Source organism: Hoplias malabaricus, chromosome 4 (genome assembly GCF_029633855.1).
Source record: "Hoplias malabaricus isolate fHopMal1 chromosome 4, fHopMal1.hap1, whole genome shotgun sequence".
NCBI lineage: Eukaryota > Metazoa > Chordata > Actinopteri > Characiformes > Erythrinidae > Hoplias > Hoplias malabaricus.
Window position 1 is genome coordinate 49,289,136 of NC_089803.1, and position 12,819 is coordinate 49,301,954.

At 36.3% G+C, this 12,819-nt stretch overlaps 1 protein-coding gene across 8 annotated transcripts in view; it reads left to right on the top strand.

Moving 5' to 3' along the window:
* si:dkeyp-27e10.3 (UPF0606 protein KIAA1549) overlaps window positions 1-6,608 on the top strand; it is a 146,114-nt gene extending 139,506 nt beyond the window's left edge. For 6 of the 8 annotated variants that reach the window (XM_066668541.1, XM_066668540.1, XM_066668539.1 and 3 more), the window contains 4 exons: window positions 80-132; window positions 292-401; window positions 513-661; window positions 4,729-6,608. In XM_066668541.1, the coding sequence (XP_066524638.1) occupies window positions 80-132; window positions 292-401; window positions 513-661; window positions 4,729-4,962 (546 nt within the window). In that variant the 3' untranslated portion in view covers window positions 4,963-6,608. The remainder of the gene's footprint in view (window positions 1-79; window positions 133-291; window positions 402-512; window positions 662-4,728) is intronic. The other 2 variants (XM_066668542.1, XM_066668545.1) reach the window with 2 other exon arrangements.
* The last annotated feature ends 6,211 nt before the right edge of the window (window positions 6,609-12,819 follow it).

Consider the following 12,819-nt stretch of genomic DNA (forward strand, 5'->3'; position numbering starts at 1 on the left):
GTTTAGTTTATACATTTTTTTTATTACATTTGAGTTTTGTTTTTCTTTTGTCATGTTATTTGAACTGTATCCTTTGTAGAGGTATGCTGAATTAGGAATGTCCCCTACGTCTGTCCAGGGCTTGCAACAGAGGTGAGCAGATTGAGGGGATTTCAAAAGTTTCTTATCAAGGTCTCACAATACTTAAGGACATAGAGAATGTATTATTTTTTTGTGTTGATTTGCTGACAGCCTGCATGCTTGAATTTTTTTAATGGATGGGTGTAATATTAGGCAAGTTTTGGGTTCTAGATATCTGGTAACAGGGGAGCTGCATTCAGATCCAGGGTATTCCAGCAGCAGGCAGTATGGAGAAGACCTACCATCCACCTCCAGACCTCGACCAGTAGGGGGCAGCACAGGTACCTTCACAGTTTAAGTACACTTTATATTCTTTGTGGATAACTATGGTTTTTCAGCAACTTTCCCAACTGTTTGTTTGTTTGTTTTTTTGTGTGTGTGTGTGTGTGTAGGTGCACAATTACATCAGCTGACACAAGTGGGCTTGTCAAATCAGATTGGTGTGTACCTGGGCCGTAGTTTGTCTGGACCTTTAGGATCCAGCTGGACCCAGTACCGCTCAGATGAAGAGGTCTCCAGGCCAGGAGTCAACCATGAGACTGTAAGTTTAGTATCCATAGCCCCACACAACTAAAAGAAATTCACATTAAATAATTGTGTGTATTATTGTGTGTAACTCTGGCTTACACTGCTTAAGACCATCATCCATAATATTATGAGTCCCTCATGACTACATTCACTGTCCATTCTCTCAGCTCCACTGACCAGACAGGAGCAATCTGGTCTACAATTAGAGACTGTAGTCCATCTCTTGCTCTGCATGCTTTGTTTGCCCCCTCTGACCATTCCTAATGGTCAGGATCCCCACAGAGCATGTATGATTTGGATGGTGGATTATTATCGGAATGCAGTGACACTGTGGTGGCGGTGAGTTACTGTATGTTGCACAGGTACGAGTAGATCAGACACAGCAGTGCCACTGGAGTTTTGAACACTGTGTCCACTCACTGTCAGCTCTGTTAGACACACCTACCTCACTGGTCCACCATGTAGATGTAAAGTCAGAGACAGTAGCTCACCTGTTGCTGTACTGGTCGTCCTGTAGTCTTTCATCAGTGGACACAGGATGCTGTAGTACATGGTGGTAGACTTTCTTTTAGAAACTTAGACCAATAAGATTATTTCCATTGAAATCTTATTGCAATTAAAAGAATAGTTATGTTAAACTGGTAATACAGTAGTTGCAAAATACATGGACAGATTCTGCTTTGCCTTTGTTCAAAAAGGGTACTGATGACATTTGGCTTAATAAATGTCTGACAACAAAAATGTTTCATCTGATTTACTACAGTCGAAAAGGACTTACAAATGCATACTGTTCCCTTGGCCCCTCAGGTCCTTATTTTGATTTCAGAAAGTTGCCAACCCTATGCACGTTGTGTATGCGGGGAGGTGTATAGACTTTCCTGACGGAGTGTCATTTCAAGACAAAAATAAAGAAAAAAGGTGAATTGAATGCCTGTGACAATCTATAATTTACCAAACTGAAAAGCCACTGAATTATATATAGACTTATATACAAGAACACAGACAAGAAACACCAGGGAAGGAAAATGAGAGGGCAGGGCAACAAATGAAACACAAGTGGAGTCACTGATTACAAGGCGGGGCTAGGGCAGAGCTAAAGAGAAGACCGGGACAAAAACAAAGCATAGCCATGTGCACCTCAAGCAAAAAACAAAGCCGGGGCTCTGGATCTTCTGGAGCAGCCTGGGAGAATCTTGCTCAAAGGAGCTTCCTAAACCTCTCCACTGTTAGTTCCAGGGCTCTTTCTCTCAGCATTTTATCAGCCTGCTGTAATGCTTCTCCTATAAGGAATGATCTCATGAAAATTATTTAAATGAATTCTGGTTGGGGAGCACAGTTCAATTATTGAAAATAAAGTTCAAATTGCAATAAGAAACCTTCACAGTTTGAACTTGGGACATAAATGCTTCAGAACAGTAGCAGCAGCACCTCGGAGTTTAACAGCTTCGTACAAAAGTTTGTGCTGCTGTTGTAAGTACTGAAATAGGCAGGTAGTACTCCTGCATTTTGATACCACCTCCTTTCAGCATTGCCTCCAGATAGTCCTGTTTATGCTCCTCATCTGACCAGTAAAATCCAAACCATTTCCCTATAACCGACCCGCTGTTCTTCTTTTTAAAGACTAAGTCCTCTTCACGCTCTGTGTTACTCACCTCCATTGTTTGTGTGTGTGTGTGAGAGACAGACAGAGAGAGAGAGAGAGAATGTGGGTGGGGGCTGGGCTGTGAGCAGAGCACAGACTCATACTGAAAGAAAAAATGGCTCTGTACAAGATTTAGACTTGGACCAATTACAAAAACTTCAAATGTCAATATAAGCGATATAGCTTCACTCCATATCCCGCTCTGCTCTATCCTGATATACTTTAATATATTGATATACTCCCCAGCCCTAACACAGCGTAAGGATTGGTGGTGCAACCTAGTACTAGTAAAACTGGGACTGTGTGAAAATGTTGCCACTCTGTTGCCACTCTGTGCCGCTCCTAGTAAATTATGTTATTTCTTTACATGAATGAACATAATTACTAATTTATTAACAAAGGAGTACGTAGCAGTGAGTAAACAGATGAAAAATTAAGATATGAACTAACTTATTAATTACCAGTTCACTTAATTACTAATGCCTAGTAAATTAATCATTTACTGAGTAATAGTTAATGCTTAGTAACAGCTAATGAAGAGTTTACTACTGATTATATAATGGGAAATGTACCATTATTAGTTCTATAATTATTTATTAATTTGCAAAATTATATGTTAAATTTTTACCATTATTTTCATATGTGCATTACTGTAATAAAAGCATATAATATTTACCACGTCTTGTGGAGAAGACAATGTAATGTAGATTTGGGGCGCACAATTGGACAGTTTTACTTTTAAAAGTACATTTAAATTTGAACATTTAATGGCAATAATATGCCTCTACAGTACATATTTTCTACAGTTTTCAAAATATCAGCACAGTTCCAACCCTGACATATCTGTCCCAAAATTGTGCTTGTATACAGCATTTGGAAATATTTATCCATTCTCCGGCTACACTTGCTTATTCTCTCTGGTTTTCCTATTTATTTTCATGGAGAAGATGTAGTTTAAACTGTTGTAACTTGTTCAGTTTTTAGGCTATGCCTACCAAAATCTGCATGGTCATACCTGAGGATCCTAAAACACACAGCTTCAGACCAATAGCCTTCCATTTTTTTCCATGCTCAAATTTCAAGTTTATTTATCATTTGCACAAGATGTTGGAGATTTATGCATTGAAATACTTGTGGTGAGGCACATGAATCATTTTCCAGTTGGGTAGTATTAATATACATACTAAATATACTAAATAACCATAAATATATTACATATACACAACTTATATACACTAAATATACACAGAATATACACAAAATAATCAGAGACAGTGGAGTGTAGGCTTTCATACTATGTACTAATATACTAAAGATAAAGTAAATTTAAATGTAGATTAAAGTGACTGAAATATAAAGTGGCATGAAGCTGTGTTGGGGGAGTTGCACAAACTCACAGTTTCACGGCTTATTCAGAAGTCTGATGACCTGTGGATAGAAGCTGTTCATTAGCTGGTTAGGTCTGGCCTACATGCTGTGAAGTCTCCTGCCTGATGGCAGTATGGAGAACAGTCTGTGTGCTGGATGATTGCTGTCCAACCGGATCATTCTATTCATCTGAATGGAAGGGCCCTTGGAAGCTCTTGGTGGCAAATGTTTGAATTCCCTTTTTTCAACTCAACATTTACCTCTGAAAACCTCATGCCTAATACTTATTCTTATGTCCGTAATAATATAATATGATAATATAATGTCTTATTAAACACTTATTGCACTGAAAAAAACGGTTTCTTCCTCTAGATTGTTAATAGAACTAGATTGTTAATGTAGTATATTTTTACCTTAAAATGACTTGGCTTCAAAATGATTGTAAGGCTCTTCTGACCTGTGAGGGTGAATAGTGTCTCTTTCACTGCAAATTCAGAATTGTGTTGCCTAACCAGCTTTGTGGCTGTAATCCTTAACCTGTAATGTCATAGAGACAGAATAATTTCTTATATGGGACTGCTGAAATATGGCTTAAAAGGAGTCAAGTAGAGTCCTTATGTACAGAGTCATACTTTTGGCAGTTTTTCATGCTCATTTTTTTGTGAATACCAGTAAAATTTCACTTCAAGCATCTGAGCAGTTAGTTTGCATATTGTGAAAGAACAAAAATATATATATATATATATATTTGCATTTCTAAAGAGTAAAAATCGAAATATTAATAAAATTCATATTGTTGTTTTTTTTCTTTCAAAAAACACCCTGACCCATGGAGAAGCTCTGTCGTAATACCTATATTATCGTTATTGCTTTGTTTCATGATTGAGTTTATGATGCCTTTAAATATTTCCTAAACATTTGGTTAGGTGTTCTCATACTACTTTAAAACATTTTCAGATGTTTTCTTCTTTATGTTCTCTGTATGTATTGGTAAACACTGTGCACTGAGAAAATGTGAAACATTTATTCATACTTCATTGTGTAAAATTTCATATAGTGTCTCTTTCCAGCAGATCCTGTCATTCCCCGAGTACTCCTCATCTTCTGTATTCCAGATGCCCAGAACATCTCTAAGAGACCCTCTCATCCCACAAGCCCACTTGGAACCTTCTACACCTAGCTACGCTGCCCCAGAGGAATCCTCTCCATCCCCTCAGTCCTCTGCCTCCCTCATCAAGGCCATCAGGGAGGAGTTGCAGAGATTGTCCCAGAAGCAGGCTGCTGTGGTCAGCTACCACAGCTGAGACATGTTATACTTATCTTATTTTTGGCAAACACCTGGTCAATTTGTGCAATGCTACTTTAAACATGCTAAGATATATAACACTGAACTACCAGTGCTATACAGATATGTATCCAGTCACCAATCCAGATACTCTGTAGCCAATCACTGCTTTGGTAGCTGGATTAATACACAAAGAGATACCACCCAAGTGGAGGAGTCAATTTAGGCCCTCATTTCAGGCACATCCACAAATTAGGTACCGTTGCACAGGTATCTGGGAGCCCAATTAACCTCCCCCATCAGTGAGGGGAAAAACCTAAACCCGTCACACCACAGATATACTGTGTATCACTTATAGTACATGTGACCCTCACTTGAGAAAATATCCAACAGAATTCTCTCTCTTAAATTGCATGCTTTAAGAGAGTAGTAAAACAGAAGAAAACTTATCTCCTGTGATGTCTGCTATGTGACTTTCCTTCCTTTTTCAATGCCATTTATATACGTCCATCAAAGTGCTTCCTACAGAAGGGTCATTGTCCAGCCCCACGTCGTTCTTGGTGCTAAATCTCATTTTCTGTTTCCTCTGTGGCCATGTCCAAATCTTCTGAATTATTGTTGTGTCTTTTATTGTTTCTTTCTTTTCTTGTTTTCTATACTTATTTTTGCTCTAAAATTGGTAGACAGTTAATGGTGCACTATGCAAGATTCATTTTTTTAAATGGCAAGAAGTCTTTAAAGTACTGAGTCAACAGACAGAAATATCTGTTGGAATATAGTGTCCTTCTGCTACTGTGATCACCCTTTAAAGCCAACAATATGAAATCAATAGTTTAATAGCTGTCAGTTGGATGTGGCAGGAGATAGGTATGTTGCTATGAGATTAATATTAATAATCTGATATATTAATGTGTCTCTCACACACAAGCTCAAAAAGGTGTTCTGGCTCCATGGGCTGGTAAGTTAAACTTAAATTTAGTGACTTACACTGAAGTTATATGTACACTCAAACTCATCAGATGTTTGTGTGTGTGTGTATACATATATCAGGCACATCAGTCTCAATATGAAAATGAAAATGCAACAAATAATATGGCAGTGTAACATTAGATTTTAATCTAAATATTTTTATGCACTTCTCAGAATTAAAATGTAAATTCAAATCATTCATTTACCAACTGTACTGAGGCTAAAAGGTGGCAAAATTCAAATGGTAAAAGTAAAATAAAATGTATTTTGCATTTTAATTTTTTTAGCGCATTAAGAAGTTGAGTTAAAGCCCTGCTTTGATGAGTTGGTTGATAAGTTCAAATCAAATCACATCACATCGTCATACACAGTACAACTAGTGAAATGCTTTTGTGACTGCTCACTCTCATGAAACAGGTCAAATAAACATAAAAAATGTCATGAAATTAAAAATTTATAAGAGTAAATATATAGATTTAGAAACATAGATTAGATATTTTAAACAAAATATGTAGGCCTGTATATCGATTAAAGTGTTAACTAATCACACACAACATTGTTTGATTAATTGGGATTAATCACATTGTCCCTTCTAAAGACTGAAGTTTATAATAATGTATATTTAAATATGAAATAATAGAATCAGTCTAAGGTCAACACAATGCAATTATTTTTATATCACTAGGGTCTCAATTAAACAATAATCACAAAAATAGTTATATAAATGTTATATAAAGGGATATAAATGTGAAGTGTGATAAGCATGATCAACTGGGTAAAGAAAATCTTTTTTTATTATTTTAATATATATGTAGTTTTGATATTCTTTTTATTAAAATCTCAATTTGGTGAATAAATGTTTCAGGGAGAGCTTTAGCATCAAGCAGAAAATTTAATAGAGAAATGTAATGCTGCAATGCACATCATGACTCAAACGTGAACAAGGTAAAAGATATAGCAAGAGCTCTCTTTTTGTATGTGTGAGGGAGGGAGAGAGAAAGAGAGAATGAGAAAGAGAGAGAGAGAGAGAGAGAAATGGAAGAGTGAGAGTTAGTTATGATATTTACTAAAGATCATACATGCAATATTGCATACATAAAATGTAACCTACCTTCTGAAATCAACATTAGCGACTCTTTGTTTACAAAGCTAGATATAACCACTAATACATTACTAGGCTCTGTAAAATAAGTGAATTTTGGGAGAAAGTTGTGCCCAAATGTTGTAAAATGACTAATTAAAAAAAAACATGTTAAATTCCAGCTTGCTTTCACTTGCGTAATTTTGACAGCACTAAAAATAAGATAGTCATTTACAGAGATAATATAACTAGGAAAAATAGGATATCCAACTACAGGTGTGCAATGTAAACGTGAATAGTACAATGTGTAGTGCAAAATATGTATAGTGAATGTGAAACATTATGCATGAGGCAGTTAAATGTACAGATATCCAGGTCTTAGTGTATCTTCAGAGCCCAGTCAGCTTGTGGGAAGAAACTCCTTCCCTGTGTTTGTCTTCAGAAAGTGAAAGCCCTTCCCTGGCCCAACAATGAGAAAAGCCATTCAAGTATTCAAGTAGACTTTGTCATTCCCAACATGTGGTACATGAGGTGGAACAAAATTGAATACTCAAGGTCCCACTTTCCCCCAAGAAGCACTATATATAAAAAATAAATATGAAATATAGATGAGAAATAAATTCGTCAGCAAACTTAATGATGGTGGTAGAGCTTAAAGTGCCCACACATCCAGTGAGTACACAACCCTAGGGGCTGCATTGTTGAGGGTGAGAGTGGGTGAGACATGTTTGCCCGCACTTGATGTGGTTTACCTGCACTTGCTGTGGTCTGTTCATCGGGATGTTGGAGAAATAGGGATGAGTGAAGTCCCAGATCTTTCAACTTAGTGGTGTGTTTGAAGGGAATAATCATGTTAAATGCTGAGCTGTAGTCAACAAAGTACATTGTAACATAATTAGCTCTCTTAGTGTACAGGTGGGTCAGATATGTGTGTAGCAGCTATGAGATGGCATAATGAGTGCTTAGGGCAATGTGCAAACTTGTGGCTCCATGGGGTCCAGCAGTTAAGTGGTAAATTCTCTGACCAGCCTTTCAAAGCAATTCTTCATGACCAAAGTCATGAAGAAACATTATGCAATCTAATGCAGTTATTAAAGTGTTAAATGCTGAAGAAGAAAGAATGCAGTGGCAAGAAAATAAACTTTACGGTTACATTTTCCTTATTTGTGCCATGCTGTTTAAAATGTTTTTGAATTTTATTGAATTTTCATTTTATTATGAGACTGACAGTGAGAACATTAGTCAAATATTCAACTTAAGTCTCTGATTACATTGTCATTTTTAGTTAGCTTTTTATTAGACCTTTCAGTTCTAACTTATATGGACAACAAAGTGAAGACTTGTTTTTGGACTGGTTTTAAATGGATTGGTCATGTTTGTGTTAGCTGCACTGTATCATGCTCTGCCTTCTTATTTAAATATTTTGTTACACTTTAAATTGAGCAGCAGTTCCTAACATTTGAGCTTCTTAGTTGTGGGGCACATGGGGCACATACTAAGAAAAGGGAGACTTTTACATTTGGAATACTTTTTGTCAGATTCAGTTTTTTTTATCAGGGCAGCATGGTGGCACAGCAGGTAGTGTTACAGTCACACATCTCCAGGGACCTGTAGGTTGTGCGTTCAAGTCCCGCTCCAGGTGACTGTCTGTGAGGAGTTTGGTGTGTTCTTCCCATGTCCATGTGTGGGTTTCCTCCCACAGTCCAAAAACACATTAGTAGGTGGATTGGCGACTCAAAAGTGTCCGTAGGTGTGGGTGAATGTTTGTGTTGCCCTGCGAAGGACTGGCGCCCCCTGCAGGTTGTATTCCTACCTTACGCCCAATGATTCTGGGTAGACTCTGGACCCACCGCAAACCTAAACTGGATAAGGGTTACAGATAATGAATGAAAGCTAAAATATTTAACATGCTACATTCCAAATTAACGTAGCAGCATACTCACAAATGCACGGCAAATTTGATGTATTTTACAGTGTGTTGCAATGTTACAGTCACTAATGACAACATTTAATTAGATAGCTCATTAGTTGAACATGTTAAATATAGTACTGGAACTCTGGGCCAGGCATAGTTATTATAGTTGGAACAAAAAGGAAGGAAAGTAATAACTGTTCTAAAGCAGTATACTTGGAACATTAAGACTGTTCTGAAAAGTCAGAAGCTCAAATCTGGTTATTGATTACTTAAAACTGCATTTTGTAAGTGTGGCAAATTTAGAGGAAATATATAATTGTATGAAACTTTATGTGGTTATATGTGGTTATAAATACATTATGTGAGCTGTGATGTCATTTTAGAGAGTAGATTCATCAAATGATTGCAATCACATTAATTTTGTTTTCAAAGAGGCACCTGTCCTTCACAGGGCAACACACACACACCTACGGACACTTTAGAGTTGCCAATCCACCTACCAATGTGTGTTTTTTTGAGTATGGGAGGAAACCCACGCGGACACGGGAAGAACACACCAAACTCCTCACAGACAGTCACCTGGAGCGGGACTCAAACCAACAACCTCCAGCTCCCTGGAGCTGTGTGACTGCAACACTACCTGCTTTAACATATTTAAATATTAAAGTCTCTTTATAGGCATCTCTGTCCACATTTATTTTATTTTCTTACTTTTAGAATATAAAACGAAAACACAATGATTTGAGGAAAGTTCTACTTCTGACATATTCAAATATGACTCAGCCCTCAAATCGTCAATTGAGTCTAACGTTTCAGTTAAATCTAATATTGTGTATCTAATACTGTAAGGTTACAAGGTTCTATTGCAAAACATGATTAAATGAAAGTGGATTACTGTAAAGAAATAGCTGCATTGTGTTTATTTACCAGCTTTAATAACCACACTGGAGTTATATTTCTTTGTAATTTTGAATGAGGTGACTCTAGTCCCAAATTCTCTTAATTTGGCTCTTAATTTCTACAGCAATGCATTTCTGGCCTGTGTTCCTGCACAGTTTGAAAAAGGTATGTTAAATAATGTGCTAAAGCTCCAGTCAGATCTGATGTATTAAAGCCACAGCATATCAACTGGTAGAAAAGTGGGAAAAAATCATATTAATATTTTTTTTCTGGCCATTTAAAAGGCAAAGGCAAACATTTGCTGTTTGTTGCTCTGGCCAAGAAGTGAATTCTGCAGGGGGCGAAAAAGGGACCTTATGAAAGTGGGTTGGTATCCATTGCATTTGGCCATGGTCACAGACAGAAGTTACTGTAAATGAACAGAAAAATGTGGGTGGCCTATCTTTAATTGTTACTGTTGGTCTGCATGTACTCACCCCAGAGCTGCTGAGCAGGTTTCTCAGTCTCAGCCAGTGAATGAACCATCACCCCTAACAGCATCAAGATACCGAAACATTCAGAGAAGGACTTTGGAGAGAGTGCTGTGAAAGTATTTGCTCATTGTTGCCAGGTTTACCATGCCACAACAGCATTTCTTTTCTAAGTTTTTTTTTTTTTTTTGAGCCAAGTTTTTGGCTTTCCCTGTAATCTTTAAAAAAAATTTAAGTGAAGCTTTTAAGTGGAAATTTCTCTATTCAGAGCTGTTGGTTTTGCTCATTACTTCTCGTCTACACATGTATATTTATGATGCTATTCTTGAAAGAACAAATTCATTATTGAGTTTACCTGTAAAAGAAAGAGAAAATTATTAGATACATATTTAGATATTTAAAGACATAAATACTTATATTAAATACATATTGATGTATCATACCATGAGCACAATAATACTGTATGTGTAAGATCATATTAGATTTTATTTTTTTGCTATAAAAATATTTTAAAATGCTCAATAAATAAATAAAAAACAGAAAAAATCACATGTTGGTTAAAGCATCAGTATGAGATGTACAAAAAAGACCAAAACACTGTAAATGCATTTAGGTGGTTGAACTGAAGTAATTCAGTAGTCATTCATTTTATACTTGCATTTTCATTAAGATTTTTTAATGTTGCTGTAAGGTAATGTGATAAGGTGGTTGCAAGGCCCTGTTACATATTGTACTGTATATGCAGTCTAATATTTACTCTTTCTTTCAAGTTCTGTCTCTGTAATGCTCTTCCCATGTTTCTGTTTATCTGTATCATGAGTATCATGTCATTCACTCTCTCCCTTCCCCAGTCTTTTTCTCTTTCTATCTGTTTCAATACCCATATTTCTTTTTATTCCATCTCTTACTTTGTTTCAGTCATAATGAGACACCCCAAAATGCCTTAAGGTTATCCACATGTGGTATGATGCTATTTTTCCTTTATTTATTTAATTTTTTCCTTTATTAATTTAATGAAATCATGCTAATACACACACACATATATATATACTGAAGTGTGAATTGTAGAGAGGTTTATGACTGTATAACGTGGTTTCTTCACATTTGAACTTCATTGTTAGGAAACTCATCTTCATCAGCCGTCTGCAAAGACCGTCTGGACATATTTGTTCTTGTCTGGGCACCTCACCTGTTCATAAGGAAAGTTTTTTTTATTATAAACAAAGGTTAAAGTATTGTTACATGTAATGTTTCCAGTCACTTGACCAATATGGTGCTATACAACTGTGTGTGGACACACGTTTACTTAATAATAAACAGCAAATCGGTAAGACTGGTATAACCTTACTGTTAACTGGATCATATCAACAGCACAGTAAATGCATAAACTCTGAAGAGAAAACCTCAATTCCTACTAAATATTTCTTGATTTGTATGGGTGTACATGTGTAAGAGAGCGAAAATATTAGAGTAGACTGATTCCTTTTTGTCCCTATATAAGTGGCATAGAGGAGGTCATAAGAACTTCAATTAAACTTAAATATATATATATATATTTTTTTTTATGTTTTTACTCATGTTCACCTATGCTCCCTTGCCTGCACCAAGAAAATCTTTTAATTCATTTTGTTTCACCTTTCCTGTGTGTTTATTTATTATCTCTCTAACCCTAATCCTGCATCCCTGTATTTGGTGTGTACTGTCTCTAGATTGTTCTGTAAATTTAAAATGAGAATAATAAATAAATTATGTGCATTGAAACTTATGTTTTTCTTGCTAAGTGTTGTGGTGGTGCAGTCCTTTAGAAGTTGCACAGAATTCTCAATTAAGAGAGACGAAAATATGAATATGAAGTATGATCATAAAGAGCCAATATTATGCCTCCACCCCATTTACATAGCAGCAAATTTATATTAGCAAGTGAGGAACGTCTTTGTAATATAATTTAAAAACTTAATTTGTATTAACACTACAAACACAACGATACAACTTTTTTCGTTCTGATAATATACATAATCTTTGTGTATCAGCTGATACTCAGTACAGAACCAGTAACATTGAATTAACCCTCTGGAGTCGGCACTCCTGCCGGTGAGATAATTCAGAACTTGCGCCAAAAAACACTAACACAACTCAATAAATTTTTGTCCTAGAAACATAATAAACATACCCACAGACTCCTTAAAGGGTCTAATTTTCAAATGTATATTTTTTTATCTGGTTGTTAAAGGAAGGTAAGTAACAAGAGGCACGTGTCTCTCTGAGACAGCCCGCGACCCTTGATGGCCCACCCATTCATATTCATATGATAATAGCATGCTAATCTGACTGCTCTTGGAGGATTATGACAAAAAAAATCTAATTTTAGTCAATTTATTTAACAAAAGCAATTGGCTGTGTTTTTCGCACTGAGACACTGATGGGGTGGGGTGGGGGCTAATGGGCCATTATCTTTGACAGTGGGGAGGGACTTTCTCACCTGTGTTTCACAAATACCTCATGAATATTCAGTATGTGAGCCACAGGTATTGAGAAAAACAT